The sequence below is a fragment of the Mizuhopecten yessoensis genome, unplaced genomic scaffold, assembly GCF_002113885.1.
Source record: "Mizuhopecten yessoensis strain PY_sf001 unplaced genomic scaffold, ASM211388v2 scaffold8149, whole genome shotgun sequence".
In the NCBI taxonomy this organism is placed as follows: Eukaryota; Metazoa; Mollusca; class Bivalvia; order Pectinida; family Pectinidae; genus Mizuhopecten; species Mizuhopecten yessoensis.
The window spans coordinates 916,250-935,079 of NW_018407403.1; the positions used below are offsets into that span (position 1 = coordinate 916,250).

At 35.1% G+C, this 18,830-nt stretch overlaps 2 protein-coding genes across 2 annotated transcripts; one reads left to right on the forward strand and one right to left on the reverse strand.

The window, feature by feature from the left end:
• The first annotated feature begins 1,637 nt into the window (after positions 1 to 1,637).
• LOC110455165 lies at positions 1,638 to 2,524 on the forward strand. Its single transcript, XM_021505137.1, has 2 exons — positions 1,638 to 1,819; positions 1,969 to 2,524. The coding sequence occupies exons 1-2, from the start codon at positions 1,638 to 1,640 to the stop codon at positions 2,522 to 2,524; spliced, it is 738 nt and encodes a 245-aa protein (XP_021360812.1).
• A 6,695-nt stretch (positions 2,525 to 9,219) lies between these two features.
• LOC110455166 (C-type lectin domain family 6 member A-like) lies at positions 9,220 to 18,033 on the reverse strand. Its single transcript, XM_021505138.1, has 4 exons — positions 17,946 to 18,033; positions 15,496 to 15,744; positions 10,709 to 10,885; positions 9,220 to 9,431 (listed from the first exon to the last, which is right to left on the reverse strand). The coding sequence occupies exons 2-4, from the start codon at positions 15,719 to 15,721 to the stop codon at positions 9,220 to 9,222; spliced, it is 615 nt and encodes a 204-aa protein (XP_021360813.1). The 5' UTR covers positions 15,722 to 15,744; positions 17,946 to 18,033.
• Between the last annotated feature and the right edge of the window lie 797 nt (positions 18,034 to 18,830).

Consider the following 18,830-nt stretch of genomic DNA (forward strand, 5'->3'; position numbering starts at 1 on the left):
CCCCCCCCCCATGCAGAATCAATAGATTTCTTCTGTTTCCTATGCTAGGGGGCATTGGAGAAAGTACAACTAATCTGCTGCAGCCATTATAACATATGGGATCGTTATATTTTCTCTCTACTTCATGAACACTCTTTTTTTCTTTCCTAGTGCCTTGCTCGGCATTGCCTCACTTTTGGCATTAGTGGGGGAGGCAATTTGTTCGGTCCCAATGCTGGAACACACCAAAGTCTTCAAAGGGGTACCTGGTATTCCCTGCTTTTCGTTCAGCATTAGTGGGTACCGCAACGACTGGTATATCCGTGTTTACATTTCCTCGGCTGTCAGTTCTATTATATAAATATAAGTTAGTTGATACTACATTTTATGGCTACAGTTTCCTCAGTTCTGGTTCGTGATGTTTTCTCCTGTTTAAATGTGTCCATGGTTTCTTTTCTTGTATTTCTCATATAGACTTTCATTCTGATAGTTCTCTTTGTGTTTGACCTCTGTGGCATATTGCCTCCTTCAAACCACACTCAACGTATTGATTATGCACGCGCTAACTATATCCCGTATAAGTACGAAATTTCAATGTATTAAATGAGGCATGCTAATGCTATATATATATGCCTGAATCGATGGCGATTGTGTCATTTATACATACATATTCAATCGATGATAATTCATTAGTATTCTTTGCAAAAGATTGAAAGCGTTCAACATTTGAATATCTGTATTTCTGTATAAGACGCGACTGATGTGCCCCTCCCCTTCTGTGCGGAGTTGGGGGTTTTCTACCCTAATTCGTATTAAGTCAAAAGGAAATTTAGCTGAAACTAAAGAAAAACTTGTATTCATACGATTTTCAAAGATCACTTTAACTAGATGTAAGGATAATAAATCATTGGGAAATCAGCAAAGATTTGTTTCTTTGAAGAATGAAATATTGAAATATTAAAATAGTGAAACTATATTCCAACATTTGCGAAATCCGGTCAGGCTAATTGGTGACGTCAGAGTTGTCTGAAATATGTCCCGGGTGTTATCATGACTTGAACCGTTTTCAGATGACCAACGAACAGTGATAGAGCGGTATATATGGTTTCTAGATAAGATGGCACCCGGGTATGTTGACGTGTATAGGCCGCGGAGATGAAGAGGTGCTGCTGGGTGCACTCTTGGTTGAGTATTGTCGAATTCAGTTGAACTGTAGTTTCATTTTCCAGTGGTGTTTTCGTTGGTATAATTTCGTGAATGTAACTTTGTTGTAAAGTGGCTTTTGGAGACATTTTAAATTTTCCTATACAGCCTTATACGTAATGCTATTTATAGACATAGTTATACTCGCATATCCTTACCTGAGCACCTGTATCGACGCTTTGTCACGCTCTGCTGGTTATAAAGTAACAGGTGCTTGCTACTGAGGAGCGCAACAACATACCAGTGTGATGGGTAAACAAAAAGGGAAAAAAAGGAAAACTGAGTCTGTCAGTGACATTGATACGTCCGGTAATCTGTCCGTCAGTACGGCAATAGGGGAAGCCAATGGAATTCTATATGGTACAGATACGGTAACATCTACCCCTATGGCTACATATCCCAGTCAAGGACACACCCAATTCCAAAGTGACATGTATAAAAATTTTGAAATTATCATGAAAAAACTGGAAAGGCTTGAGATGATCGAAAGGAAGATAGACAGAATGGAATCGAGAATGACGGCCAGCGAAAAGAAAGCTAGTGAACTCGAAAGATCGGTGAAATTTGTCTCGGAGATGATTTCGAGAAAAGAAATGTGGATACTCAGAATTCAGTGCGCACTGTGTCTAGAGAGCAGGTGAGACAAACAGGTGTTATCAACGAGTGCTAGAGTGCGATTGCTAAGTTAAACTGTAACCTGGGCAGCATTACAAAGGAAAATAAAGGACTGAAAGATAGCTTAACTGATCTAAAGTGCAGATCAATGAAAAACAATTTGGTTTTTAGTGGTCTTGCCGAAAATCCAGAGGAAAATCCAGAAGCTTTATTGAGAGAATTTATTGCGGTGGAACTTGGTATAGAACAGTACATAGAATTTGGAAATGTCCATCGTTTTGGTAGAATCGTTGGTGGGAAGAGTAGACCTATCGTAGCACGCTTCATATACAACAAGGAGCGTGAAGGGGTATTGCGATGTGCGCGTAGGCTGAAGGGTTCAACTTTTTACATAAATGAACAATTTCCTACGGAAATCCAGCAGCGTCGCAGGGAACTTGGTCCAACAGTCAGAGACCTGCGGGGCAAAGGCAAAAATGTGCGGTTAGTGCGGGACAAGCTTATTGTGGATGGGAGGCTGTATGATGGTCCGATTATCAAACAAAGCTCGGTGAAGGAGCGACGATCGCCAACCTCTGTTGACACCAATTCAGGCAATAGTGTTCCTTCGTACAGTGCTGTGACTCGGGTAAACACGTCCGCTACATCACCTAACGGTGCGCGCGGCCACAACTCGCGCACCGGAAACCCTCATTCAACGGCGAGTTCCCGCCATGATGGTCACTAGGACAGACAGGACAGTGATGTATCCTTAAAAGTAGGCTCTATTAAGATAAGTTCATGGAACGTGAATCGAGGCCTTCAAAATAAACTAACTGATCAAGGTTTTGTAGATATTTTGTCGAGCTCCGATATAATATTTTTATCGGAATGCTGGATAGATAAAAATAGCGATTTAGACTTCAGTAATTTTCAGGATGAGTTTAGCTTTTTTACATTCCCCCGTGAAAGGGGCAAAGGTGGAGGCCTTGTGCTGCTATATAGAGATGGTATCAATGCATCTATTGTTTCTTATGTAGCAGATACGCTTATTTGGGTTAAGATTAAGCAGTCTGTACACCCAGATATATATATTTGTTTTTCGTACATTCCGCATGATAACAATGTTTACTATACCTTGTATGAAACTGATATTTTTGATACCATAGTTAATGGCATCTCTCATTATTCACAACTGGGTACCGTCATCGTTGCTGGCGACCTTAATAGTAGAATAGGTAATGCGTGCGATTACATCGAGTCTGACAATGCACGTGCTCCAGCTATTCATTTTCTATCTGGTGTACTTGACTATGATGTCGATACTGTCATGCCTATCCGAGTATCTGCCGATCACACTGTGAATACGTTCGGCCGCAAACTTTTACAATTATGTAGAAGTACTGGGCTGCGAGTTTGTAATGGTAGAAAACCTAGTGATATCACTGGTAAACTCACTTTTTTTAATCATTTGGGTTCAAGTGTAATTGACTATGTTCTTATAGATAAAAATTCGTTTGATTTGATCACCGAGTTTAAGGTGCGCGATTTTAATGAATGGTCTGATCATGCACCCATCGATTTCAATTTACGTGTAACAACCAGTTGTATGATTGATGATCCCACTAAAAATGTTATTATTGATAGTAGTGAGAATAGTTTTATCAAGTCTTGTGTGTACAGATGGAATGCTGACGAAGAACAACAGATGAGTATTAATTTGGTTAACAACATTACATTATTAAATCAACTTGTTAATGATATCCAGTCTTCTATTGTCTCAATAGACCACGGAATCGATGATTTTGCAGCCGTGTTATGTGATATATTCAGTCCGTGTTCTAAGACTCTGTTCGTTCCGCGTTCCGGTTTTAAAAAGAAACGTCATCTTCATAAGCCCTGGTTTGACGATAAGTGTAGACGACTATATAATACTTATAGACGTAACCTTGCCTCCTTCAATACAGATAGATCTCCAAATAATAGACTATCACTTGTTGAGTCAAAACGTAGTTATAAACGTTATGTAAGACTAGCCAAACGTAGGTACCTCCGTTCGGAAGGGGACCGTATAAGTATGTTGCGCAGGAAAAATCCAAAATTATTTTATAACTATTTCAAGAGCAAATCTAGTTGTTGTCTCAGTGATCTGGATCTTTCAGACTTTTTTGAACACTTTAAAACTGTATGCGGCGGTATTGTTGATGACGAGATCTTTGATAACGTATCTGCAGACGCTAATGTACCTATTTATGACGAATTGGATAGTCCCATTCTACAAGATGAAATAAAGAATGTTTTAACTAACGCCAAGCTGGGCAAATCACCTGGTAACGATAACATGTTGAATGAATTTTTCGTTAAATTTAAAGAAGTTTTTATTCCAGTTCTTTCAAAATTATTCAATGCTATTCTCGATAAAGGGGAATTCCCATCAAGTTGGTCGAAAGGTATAATTTTTCCATTATTCAAAAAAGGCGACCCCAACGATACGAACAATTATAGAGGAATAACGTTGGTTAGTTGCTTGTCCAAATTATTTACAAGTGTTTTAAACAATAGATTACTAAAATGGTCGGAGCAATTTGATATTATCACTGATGCCCAATTCGGCTTTAAACCTGGTCATGGCACCAACGACGCCATATTTGTCTTGTATGGAATAATAAAAAAAGTGCTTGCTAAAAGACGCAAGCTCTACTGCAGTTTTGTTGACTATCGCAAGGCGTTTGATAGTGTGAATAGAAATAAGTTGTTTTTGAAGCTGTGTAAAAGTGGTATAAGAGGTAAATTTTTGAATATTTTGAAGTCCCTTTATGAAGGGTTAAGGTCATGTGTTAGATACAAATCTGAACTATCTGATTTTTTTGCATGCACGCAAGGCTTGATGCAGGGTGAGGGGTTATCTCCCTTCCTTTACTCTTTGTATGTAAACGATTTGGAGAATGAATTTATTAATACATCATGTGATGCACTTTTTCTAAGAGATATTTCTCTGTTTTTGTTGATGTATGCTGATGATACTGTTCTTTTCTCAGAGTCAGCTTCTGGGTTACAGAAGATGTTAGATACTTTGAAACTATATAGTGATAAATGGCAATTATCTGTCAACATAGAGAAAACAAAAATCGTTGTATTCCGAAATGGTGGTAGAGTTAGTTCAAATGACAAATTCTATTTTGAAAATAATGTAATAGAAATTGTTGATAGTTTTAATTATCTTGGTGTCACGCTATACTTTAATGGTAAGTTTACTAAAACTCAACTTAATATAGCTGAACAAGGACGTAAATGTATGTATAAGATTTTGAAAATATGCAATAACTTAGCTTTAAATGTTGAATCAAAACTTAATGTGTTTGATGTCTACGTATCGCCTGTCCTTAATTACAGCTGTGAAGTGTGGGGTTTTAGCTTGGCTGATCAGATAGAAAAATTACACATTGACTTTTTAAAAAGAATCTTGTATGTTAAAAAGAATACCCCTACGTTTATGTTATACTCTGAACTTGGTCGTTTACCTCTGCAAATTACCTGGAAACTAAGAATAATTAAATATTGGTTAAAATTAACCAAGACTAATAATTGTATTCTAAAGTCATTGTATGACGACATGATTGTTTGTAATCATAATAGCTGTAACTGGCGGTGCCAAGTTAAAAACTTACTAATGTCTACAGGTTTTGGTGATGTTTGGTTAAATCAAAATGTTGTTAACGAAAAAGTATTTTTACATAATTTCAAACAACGTCTCACTGACAACTTTCTTCAATCAATGAACGAGTTTGTGGAAAACTCTTCTAAATGTTATCTGTACAAATTCTTGCTTGACTCGTTTACCTTACAATATTATTTAACAAAATCAATTCCTGTCGTTTATCTTAGGCTTATTTCCAAGTTTCGAATGTCATCCCATCGTTTACGCATAGAAGAAGGCAGATATTGTAATACCCCAAGGGCCCATAGAATTTGTCTACATTGTAACCAAAATCAAATAGAAGATGAATTTCATTTCATTTTAATTTGTCCTCTATACGCAACTTTACGTAAAAAAATTATCAAAAAATATTATTGGAACCGTCCGTCGTCCTATAAACTTGTACAGTTGCTAGCAGTTCGTAATAGGAAAGAACTTTGTCATTTAGGTAAATATTTACAATCAAGTTTACTATTACGCTCGACATAATGTGCATTGTTTAATTATCATGTGCATGCTTTTTCTTTTTATCTCCAGATAAAAACTGATTACTTCTTACTTCATTTGATTGAGATTCTTCCAATCTTTCAATCATGTACATTACTTCAATTAATCATCTCATTAATATTTTTCTTTTGTCATTTGTATTCTCATGTGCGTACAACTGTCCGCCATCTATCAAATCAGCTTGTCTTGTACAATGTAGGTTATGTTACATGTTATTCAATATTTGTGTAATGTTTTCGACACCCTTATTGTACATGTACACATTAATTACTCTGTATTATGCTGTAATGCTTATGGGCCGTAAGGCTGAAAGTGAATAAACAATACAATAGGAACCTCCAAGTATTATTGTTTTTATAAAAACACTCATTGACATTTTTGTCCATAAATGAACATAACATATCCCCTGAATTTGCAGCAAGTGAACAAATAATGGTTCGATGATCCATTTCCGCCTTAATTTCAAAGTTTTTAATTTCTGATTTGGAAGTCAATTTAACTCATTAACACCTGATATTTGATAATGATATATTTCATTCTTTGAATTGGAGAGAGATCAAAAGTGTTTTCAGGAGTAACTGAGTAAAATATGTAAAGTCAAGAACAAAACAACTTCGTTCATTGTCGTGTATATATTGTTTAATACAGAAATCACTTATTCAGCCTCATTTTGCATGGAACAGTTAATCGGATTCTTAAGAAAATCACGTGGTCAGTTATCAACTAAGGAACACTGAACAGCGGAGACTCTTGGCAATATAAGTCACCAACATGTTAAGCATGGCTAGTTGTATCATAGGATGGCTACATCATTTGAGCATTTTTTGGGAGAATAATATCCGTCCTACTTCTCTATAGCACTCGCTTAATGGAGGAGTAACTGCATTCGTAGTTATTCGTCAATCAAATACCTCTGTACTAACATGATTCAGACGTTCTCAGACCATTTTTACATGGGAGCACCATTACATGTTATTAACCAGGTAAGCGTGTACAGTTCTTTTACCCCAATATCCTACCACGCAGACGGAAGCTTTTAAAAAATCGATATCGAATAACATGAAAACGATTGAATTGGTATGTAACGGTTCTGGAGGGTGTACCGGCATTGATGTGATTACATGTTTTACCGTTTCAACTCCAACGGAGTATCAATTTGACATGAATACATCATTACCCAATAACGACACTCAAAAACGCTTCAATGATTTCAAATAAGTACACAAAATCCATTTGACGGCCTTGTCATGTTGTATCGCAATACCACGGCCGGTTAATTCAACTAGAGAAGTGTGCGTGAACTAAATTAGGTGCATGTGCACTGAATAGAAAACACTTAAGTATTTTTTTATAAAACCAGTTAAGCAATGACGTTATTAAGAGCTAAATAGTAACTATTAACACATAAAGTGCTGTTTTTGCAAATGTTACTGTAAATACACATATCTAAGTGGTGATTTCAGTGCATTGTAAGTTTGAAAATATTCGTCTTTTGGGGGAAAAATTCCGGCTTTTTGAGAATTTCAGTTTTATGCTTCTACGAAAAACGAACCAAGTACTCATTTGTCGGGTTTCTACAAATGTCGCAATTTACATGATGAATGTCGAATGCTGACAGATAAACGTACACTATATGGTTTAGAGATATGAAGTCCATCGACAAGTTTAATGAGTCACCACCATGCTATATAGCTACCATCCTATTTCTTGTGCAACATGAAGGTCGGTATTTTTTATTATGCTTATCTGTGTGGCTTTTCGTTATATTGTCACTACCCTGATCCTTTCTTTGAGAACGTTAAATTATTTCGATTTGGCCCAGATTTACATGGCGGGTACCATCGATGAAGTAAAAGAAGGTTTCCCATCCGCAATACATAGTCTAAATCTCCTTTATCTCTTACCCATCCGCAATATATAGTCTTAACCTCCCTGATCTCTTACCCATCCGCAATATATAGTCTAAACCTCCTTTATCTCTTACCCATCCGCAATATATAGTCTAAACCTCCTTTATCTCTTACCCATCCGCAATATATAGTCTAAACCTCCTTTATCTCCTAACCATCCGCAATATATAGTCTAAATCTCCTTTATCTCCTAACCATCCGCAATACATAGTCTAAATCTCCTTTATCTCTCTCTTTTGCTCTTATTTCGCCCTCGTTTCATCATTTCTGAGCTTTGTATTACAGTTTTGTTTACGCTTCAGTGTTACTTTGCTGTTTATTTTGCAATGTTATTTAAGGAGTAAATGGGAATATGAATAATCTTATTTTGATTTTATTTTATATAGACTTTTCAATCAGTTTTCAATCAACTGGTCAAACAGCTCATACTTTGTCCCTCTATGTTGGTCTCAATCACTATGTATAAGCATCAGTATATCACACGAGTGTTGGACGGTTAATCTTACATACTATTTATTCCTTTTAGCACAAAACATTAAACACTACGGCATGTTTTCATTTAAGAAGCCTCGTACCACTGCCTCAACATGTAACATCACGTTGGTAAGTGTGCAGGCATGCATATAGCTTTGCTCATTCTTTCTGAAAAGAAAACCATACCTTGAAGGAATTTTATAAGACGGAATAAGGATAAAATAGACAAAAAACATTCAACAATTGTGTTCCGTGTGTAATAACACAGCGGGACTAGGCAGAGATTCGAACGCAGTCCTTTATATTGAGTTACTCTCTCTCTTACCCATGGACCTACTTGGCCAATCGACGTATAGTGGTCCAACTGTACTACAGCTATATTCAAACGTAAAATAAGGAGAGGTTGCCGTATAATGGAAAAACAACAGTGCAGTGGGACAGGAATCTTTAACAAAATACACTGTTGATGCACGTACCATGTTAAATGTAGAAAGTAATATTTTTAAAACCTGGTACAATACGCCTTAAACAAATTACTGAAACAGATTGCTTTGATGAGTGTTTTTTTTTCTTGTAGTCGCCACGTTGTATGAAGAGCTCCTTCAGGGTTTTCATTAATCCATGGTTGAAAACTTCAATCTGAAGCAAAGCTGTCTTGGATCGAGAATGATTTATATCGAAAGTCTATTCATTGGTGTCCTGTGGTTCTTGTATTTTTGTCATGATGGTATCTGCCGTTTCTATTAATCCATGTGCGTTCTGCACTTTGTCACTGCAGAATTTATCCGAATTACTTCGTTACACACTTTTAAACGAATTGTCCAAAAAGACACAAAACCATGGACGCAGATGATATTATACCATTTCACATATAAAATTCATTGTATCCGTACAGAATACATCATCATATTTCCATTGAAATATAACCATACAGTTCTGATTGCCTAGGTGGTTATCTGGTTGTAAAGGAGCCCAAAGGGAACCATGCTGAACTACACTTCCGGTTTCCCAAACAAATGTGCCTTCGACAGCCTCATCTGTACCCCCAATGTGGTAATAATTACCATCTGCAAAGTAAAATTGAGCATAAATGGTAAAAGAAATTTTCATATTTATCTATATCAGAATTATGTCATTGAACCCCACAAGATGCTACCATACATTACAACGCCGATGAGTGTATTAACTGTTGGGACCTAGACTTTGTCAAACCAGCCGTGCATAGTCAAGCTACTTACTTGTGCGGTAATTTAAGTTCAGTGCGATATTGTGAACATAATCGATTTGGTCATTCACATTGTCATTTGTGTCGTAATTTAAAATGTGTTCATTAGATGTGTTGTAAATAAAGTGTGGGATTTAAACATAGAAAATAAGACCATGTGTATTTTATGTGTGAAATAAATAAGAAGAAAAAAATATGTGCATTTTATGTACACAAAAGGAAATACGATTGCCTTGTAATACAAATATTCATGATATTGAAATTAACAAATGGCAGATCTATAATCAAAATGTTTGCTGGGGTTTTAAATCACCGCTTTGAAAGTAAACGCAAATATTGCGAATTATAAACCACGTGAAATGAAGCACTTTGCAGTCGGTAAAATTGGCGAGGTAACATGCTAAGGGAAATCAGGTCACCATGGTGACCCTTAGAATCGTCAGCTTGGATTGAAGCTCTGCTAATTGATAATATCACTCGCTCATCTACGTGGTCCAGTGATTAGCTTCAAACTACCAACGATCTGAGTCGGATACGTCATTGAATTATTGATTCGATTATTCTTCACAACGTGGACTAATTGTTATTACACATATTTGTTTGTGTTTTATATCCCTCGATGTTTTGTTGCTATTACTGCTGGTGTTGTTTATTTTTTGTTAGTAGTTACAAGGCACATTATTTAAGAAGTATGGACATTTTAAAAGTTAATATTTGAATTAAAATTCTTAACTTTGAAATGCACATTTAAATTTCTCTTCGGAACCATTTTAAATTTCACGTAAAATATCTAGATAAGAAATTAGTTCTCTGAGGAATTAAATGAATTAGTTTCTATTTTTAAGATTTCCGATATGTTTACATGATGCTTTGATATTTATGAATAACGATGAAGGATAATTATTCAATCATTACGTCTGGAATAAATCAATTTCCATTTAGAAAATTTGCAAGTTTATAATTTAGATCTTTACAGAATCGAAATACTTTATTTCTATTTTTTATATTATTTTCATTTTCCATGATGTTTTATGACAGATTTATAATGCATCCATTTTCAGTATCAAATCCCAATCAGAAAGTATATTCGATTTGTCCTCCTATCCAAACATTACTCACACTTCACGCCTGGCAATCCAGTGATATACGTGTGTTTAGCCACTGTATCCAAAACAATCAACCTTGCTCCATCGTTGGCACATGAAGCATCTGCAGCCGGGTGTGTCAGCCATTGGTCTGCTATAATCTTGATATACCAACCAAGTTGATGATTATATGTGTACCCGTCAATCTTACCTTAGAGGAAAACAAAAATACAAAAACATAAATACAAACCATAAATATAAAAACATAAATGTACAAACATTAATAAAATAAATAAATACAAGACATTAATACACAAACACAAATACAAAACAAAAATACAAAAACATAAATACAAAACATAAATACAAAACATAAATGTACAAACATTAATAAAATAAATAAATACAAGACATTAATACACAAACACAAATACAAAACAAAAATACAAAACATAAATACACAAACATTAATAAAAACATCAATACAAAACGTAAATACACAAACCTAAGTACACAAATATAAATACAAGACATAAATACACAAACACAAATACAAAACAAAAATACAAAAACATAAATACAAAACATGAATACAAAACATAAATGTACAAACATTAATAAAATAAATAAATACAAGACATTAATACACAAACACAAATACAAAACAAAAATACAAAACATAAATACAAAACAAAAATACAAAAACATAAATACAAAACATGAGTACAAAACATAAATGTACAAACATTAATAAAATAAATAAATACAAGACATTAATACACAAACATAAATACAAAACAAAAATACAAAACATAAATACACAAAAATTAATAAAAACATCAATACAAAACGTAAATACACAAACCTAAGTACACAAATATAAATACAAGACATAAATACAAAAACATAAACACAAAAACATAAATACAAAATCATAAATATCAAAAATCATAGATACACAAACATAAATATAAAAACATAAATACAACACATAAATATACACACATAAAACAAAAAACAAAAACATGAACACAACAAACAAATACAAAAAGATAAATACAAAATCATCAATACACAAACATAAATACACAAATATAAATTCACAAACATAAATACACAAATATAAATTCACAAACATAAATACACAAACATTAATACACAAACATAAATACACAAATATTAATACACAAACATAAATACACAAACATTAATACACAAACATAAATACACAAATATTAATACACAAACATAAATACACAAATATTTATACACAAACATAAATACACAAATATTAATACACAAACATTAAAACACAAACATTAACACACAAACATAAATACAACACATAAACAGAAACAAAAAACAAATATACAAACACATAAACACAACACACAAATACAAAAAGATAAATAAAACACATCAATACGAAGCATAAATATAAGCATAAATACAAAAACAAAATACAAACCATCAATACACAAATATTAACACACAAACATTAACACACAAACATAAATACACAAACATAAATACACAAATATAAATACAAGACATAAATACAAAATCCTAAATACAAAATTATAAATACAACACGTAAATACACAAACATAAATACAACACATAAATACACAAACATAAATACAAAATCATAAAAACAACACATAAGTACACAAACATAAATACACAAACATAAATACACAAATATAACTACAAGACATAAATACAAAACCATAAATACAAGACATAAATACAACACATAAACACAAAATCATAAATACATAAGCATAAATACACAAACATCAATACACAACATAAATATAAGCATAAATACAAAACATAAACTGCTGGAGTTCAGCGCGTAAGCTAACGTTATTCGACCAATGGTGACTAAAAGTTAAAAATAGCAATCTAAATATTCTAAAAAATAAATTCGATTTTTGCAATTACAATTTCAACTCGATTGTGTCTGCGTTAACAAAGTCTCTTTTATCCATTTTTATTATTTTTTTGACATAATGCTGTGTGTTTATGCATACGATACTATCATTATGTGCTCTAAATATTTATTGCATTCACGTTGATTAACACATGACAACTAGTACGTTTATCTCCCATATAAACGAGTTCTACCCTTGAAATTGGCTACACGTTATTTATAAATGAACTTTAATATGTATTTTATACAATATTGTGCCCAAAACTTTATATGCAGATCAAACACAACATAATACATCACCATCACCCACGCAGGCATGCATAGGACTAGTACATTGTGGTAAGCGCCTGATAAGGCAGCTCCTGCATATTCTTAAAAACAGTATTGGTGTATTATTTAATGGATATGTTACTTATAAATTGTACTAGCGGAAAAAGAAACTGTGCATACCTAAAATGTGTTATAAAAATAAATGTGTATGACGTAGAACAACAAGGTTTTCAGGGACAATTTATTTGTTATTTATTAACAATTGCATTCCATTTTCCACGTTATGGAATCAATTAGTTGCAATCAGGAGTGACGTAAACACAGCAGTTCACAAAGTTAATACCTCGTATGTCCACCGTTTGCCTGAATGCAAGCCTGGCAACGTCGACGCATGGAGCCTATCAGCCGGTTCAAGAATGTTTGTGGGATGGCATTCCAGATCTGTACCAACGCTGCAGCCAAATCAGCCAACGGCACCGGTTGATTAGGTAATGGCCGTAATCTGCGCTTCATTTCATCCCAGACGTGTTCAATGGGCGACAGATTGGGGGATACAGCAGGCCAGGGCAACACGTCAACGTTCTGCTGGGCCAGAAAGTCCATAGCGACACGAGGTGTGTGTGGCCTGGCGTTGTCCTGCTGTAGCGTAATGTGACGTTGCTGCCCTTGCACGAATGGAACGACGTGGGTACGGAGGATCTCGTCACGGTAACGTAGCGCGTTCAAATTCCCGTTAACAATCATCAGAGGCGTTTTCCCGTTGGCTGTGATACCGCCCCAAATCATAACGCTGCCTCCGCCGAAAGAACGTCGTTGTACCACACACACGTCACGGAAACGTTCTCCAACGCGACGATACACTCTGGAATGGCCGTCACTACTATCCAGGTGGACTCGCCACTCGTCCGTAAACAAAATGTCTGCCAAATCCCGTCGAGTAAATCACATATGCCTTCTGCACCAGTCCAGACGTGCTACACGATGACGTGGCAGAAGAACTGGGCAGATTGCCGGACGTCGCGAACGGATAGCTCGTTCACACAATCGGTTCCGTACAGTTCTCGGGCTTATTCGTAGCAACCCAGGGATTGTCCATGCAGTCAAACTTGCCGTTTGGAAGCGATTTCTCAAATGGACAAGCCGACTATGGTTATCCTGTTGACGTGACGTCACACGTGGACGTCCCGCACGAGGTCGATCGCCGACGTGGCCAAAATGTTGATGTCGTCTCCACAAATCCCGGATTGTGTTTCGATGGACATGAAAACGTGTAGAGACGACGGTCTGGCCCATACCAGCTTGAAGCATACCAATAATCCGGAGGCGGGCATTTTCATTGAGCCTCGGCATAGCATTAATCACAAATTAAAACGTTATAATGCTGTTTTTGCTGTTCACTGGTCTCAACAGAGTGACCCAACAGTTGAAAAATAAACTTTCATTGTCGAATTGGATGGCTGGACGAGAAAAACGTGCAAACTGGTCAACGCCTATAGAGAGCAAACTGCACGGGAAAAACTGTCAATGATACACGGATAGTGTGTATGTGTCATACTCAGTCATGTGTGTGACTTTTCATGTATATACGGTTGGTAATACATGTTCTATAACAATTCTCCGCATGCACAGTTTCTTTTTTCCGCTAGTATATGTGAACTGTAAAACGTTTAAGAGTCGCTTATTCTAGCTAAATCAAATGTTGCATATTTATTTCATTTTGATTGAAAATCTTCTTTTATGAGACGTAAAATGGGATGATATGTACGTGGCCCTAAAGATGGGTTGGTATTCGTGAATAGCTGTTTCGTTATCTTTTATATAGAAGTTTCCTTTTTAATGAAATGTAAAGAGACTTCCGTTGATCAGATAGCCCAGTTGGTTAGAGCAATAGTAAAACAAACTGAAGTACATGGTTCGAATCCCGGTCTCCCCACCCCCTCCCCCTCCCCTGATGAAATGTGTACACTCAAAACACTTTTGTTGATTATATTCAATTTCAATCACCCTTTATCATTATTTTTATTGAAATCTCGCAACATATGGTAATATATAAACATCACATTCATGAGAGGGCGATATTGCATATTGTCACCCCAAGGAAGCATTGTTAACCGAGGCGAAGCCGAGGTCAACAATGCTTTCCGAAGGGTGATAATATGCAATATCGCCCTCTCATGAATCTGATTTTTATTTTATTATACCGAGTGTCATGTTTAGGTGTTTCACCACTTCACCATTTTTAAAAGTCCTTGTGTTGATTTGACATAAACCAAGACTTCATCTCAACAGTTGTCGAATGAACCAACCATGAATGGGATTTGATAACACCCTGGCACTGGGACGAACCGTGCACGCATACGTTTGGCGCATGTGATATTTTTTGGAATGTCACCCTGTCTTCTTTATCTTTGTAAAACGAGCAAGTAACATGGAAAATGTTCACATCTTTCTCAACCAATCAGATTACGAGATTTTAACAGAAGGTATAATAATCTGTTTTATTTTTTTATTTTTTTATTTAAGGAATAGTCATGCCGATAAAAACCGTTACCAAGGCGTTGTTAAGTTTCGGGCTGTGGTACGGTGGCCCTTGATTATAGAGAAATTTTACTTACGACTCCATAAGTGATTTCCTTGCAATGGCGTTATATTGGCTAGGCTGTCATAGCAACCACAGATCTTGGTCGAATTGTTGTAGGTAACGCTCTTCGATGTTTTCTGTCTTAGGCAGGTAGCTAGACAGATGATCAGAGCGTTTACAGTAGTGGTCAGTAAGGACGGACTGTATGACTGGCCAACGCTGGACAATTCCTCCTGCCAACGTACCTCAACTGCCACCATTACTGCAATCGCGTTACGAGTACCTATTTAAAACAGTAACACCATTCACCATAGAAGCAAAAACGTAGCACTTCTTCAATACATAAAGAACATATCAAAGAGTATGCAAAAACGCACCTAGGCAAGCACTAAAGAAAACTACCTATACCCTTCCAAGAAGATTAATCAATGTGCTTAAACAGGGTAAGGGTTCCTGTTCGTGTTTTAGATTCATGCATGTTGTTAAAACCGGGGAAATAGTCATATAAAAGACAAGCCTAGTTAGCATAAAATCCAGGAGCAATGTCGATAATGTATTTCATAAAACGTTATAGAATCTCTTATAAAGCCTATGAGATATTTTATAAGGTATATATCTCATTTCATTTCTTTAAAGATATTTTGCATTGCATATTATTAATCTTTCTTATGAATTATATGAAATATCTTCAAAATAAGAGTCCTTATCTATTTTTGAAGATATCTCATATGCTATGTTATATAGAAGAGTTTCCAAGACTATTTCAGATATATTGTGTATTACAAAAGATTGTATATATGCTACGTAAGACGTCTTTTAAAATGTTACGAAATCAAGTGTTGATATTCCTCATTGAATAAATGTTAAGGTATTGTCATTTTTACAGCACCCCTGCAGGTCAAGGATAAAAAAAAAGAATACACCTACTGTTACTAACTGCATGCTGGTAAAAAGGCGACTAATGGGGAAACCCCCTGCAGACTTGATGATTTGCTTTTGCGATAAAAAAAAAAAAAAAAAAAAAAAAAACACATCTGCTGCACCCACTGCCATAGTTGGGATCTTTATATTTCTCTCTACTTCTAACTACCTTTTATTTCCTGGCGCCTTGATTGGAAACATCTCACTTTTGGTTTTAATGTTGAGAGTTCGCCCAGGTGAGGAAGGCAATGAGTTTTGTCCCTAGGTCGGGACATACCAAAGTCCTTAAAAATGGTAGTTGTTTTCCCCTTTTTATCGTTCAGCATTTATGGTAATGGCAACAACTGGTTCGGCCGTTGTCAGTATAATGTGACCGAGCGGAATGCAATGATGGGTGCCTTCGGCATGGTATTTCAGTGATATAGCACTTTAAAGTCGGCATCAGATCCGCGCTATCAAAAGAAGGCAAGTACACCAACATACCCTGTCTCCGGCACACATACACACAAGCACGCTTACACGACACACATTGAGGCACGTCCTTAAATTACCTTAGCTGTTAATGGCTTAGGACGTTAAACAAAATGAAACCAAACCAAATAAAAAATATAAAATATACAGCGGACAACGTCAACCATTACAACGTGTACACTCCACAATGATCTTTTAGTAGCTTTTTTATTGAAATGTCCAAAACTCGATTTGGATGTGACATTTTTCAGTTTTACCTGGGTACCCATGGCGTGATATGGAATAGTAGTTAGACAATTGGTTCATGGTTTGAAACACTATATAAGAAACCAGATGCAATGATCAGCTTCAGTACACACTTTATAGGTTGTGGATGAGTTGTGTAATACTTAAATTGAACGTGGTGGGAAGTTATCTCCTTAGCTATGTTAATGGTCTACGCTGTATAATAATACTTATCATTATAAATTTAGTTTATTTTCATACTAAACAATTGAAGCAATTAAAGGTTTTTAACGTAGTGAAACAACGGTATTAATGATATTGCCAGATATGAAGATTTAATTGATAATTTTTAACTTTTTTCACAAAGGCATATGTACAAATATGTACATAAAGTGTTGCTTACTTTTATGCGCGTGAGGAGTTTCGAAAATTACGTGCATACATAATTATTTGAGGGTTCAAGTACTATTTACCCAACAGATTAAGTAATATGATTTTTGACAATTATTGTATAATAAAAGTTAAATAATTAATTAAAAAATAATTTGTCATAAAGCAATTATATCATATTCAACTAGTAAACAGCAAAAAAATCAATCTCGAATAATACAGAATAATATAGAATGATATAGAATAAGATGATTGATGTTACATTAAACATTAAAAAGGGATTATGTTTAATGTTGATGCACGCAAAATATATCGTTTAAATCGATAATAAAGTGGCTTCAAATGTGAAACTAGCAGTAGGACAAATGTTAATCAATCTTAATAATTTATTGGTTAACAGTGATGATTTTTTTCATCATAATTATTATTTTTTGTTTGTATTTATACACAATGTTTGGTATTCTGAATATCACTTACCTCTGAATGCCTTATCATAGTACTGAAGAAAACTCTCGTTAAGTAATCCAGCATACAGTGTACCTGTGGATGTACACCAAACCTTATCGCATCATCATTCAGCGATCTGTAGTGTTCACAAAATGTAGATCAGAATGTCTACAAGCTCGGCTGATATTTAATCGATTACTTTGCTTTCGATATAGTGAACGATTTTGTTGTGCCCGCCAATCTGCAACACAGATCTACTGAATTACATTAGATGCAGTGAGTCTTGTGTCATTTAGATATAATCAAATGCAAAGCATTAACGTCATTTCTTCCACATTTAACATGTTACATTTATAATGTTGATACGGATACGGTTGCACAACAATGACATTGGAGAGTTGTACAGGTTTTAACGTCCTATCAACAGCTTGGGTCATTTAAAGACGTGCCTCCATGTGTTTGGTGTATTGACATGAGAAATGTAATAATTAAGTGATGAATAAGGCTCTTTTTGAGAGAGAAAAAAGGATAATAATTAAAGGGCCCATACAATTTGTATTTGTGTTTTTGAAATCTCGGAATTTCGGAATCTTAACAAAATGTTCCGTTTTATAGTTACCGACATCGTCTTCTTGCCATGAAAAGCACATTGAAAGTTAACCATAAACAAAAATATAAGTTATCAAAAAATATGAATTACATTTTTGGGAAATATACGGTAGATGATATCTTTTGATAAAAAATGTCTTTTTAAAATATAGAAAAAAAAGAAGAAGAAAATATTGTGCTGAAACTCAAAAGTTTTATATCACTCTTTGTATTACTTTCTACACAAATAATGTACGTATTAAACGTGTAGCAACGTTTTAAGACCGACTGGTCCCTTTATCAAGCTATGCCTAATCACTCTTTTAG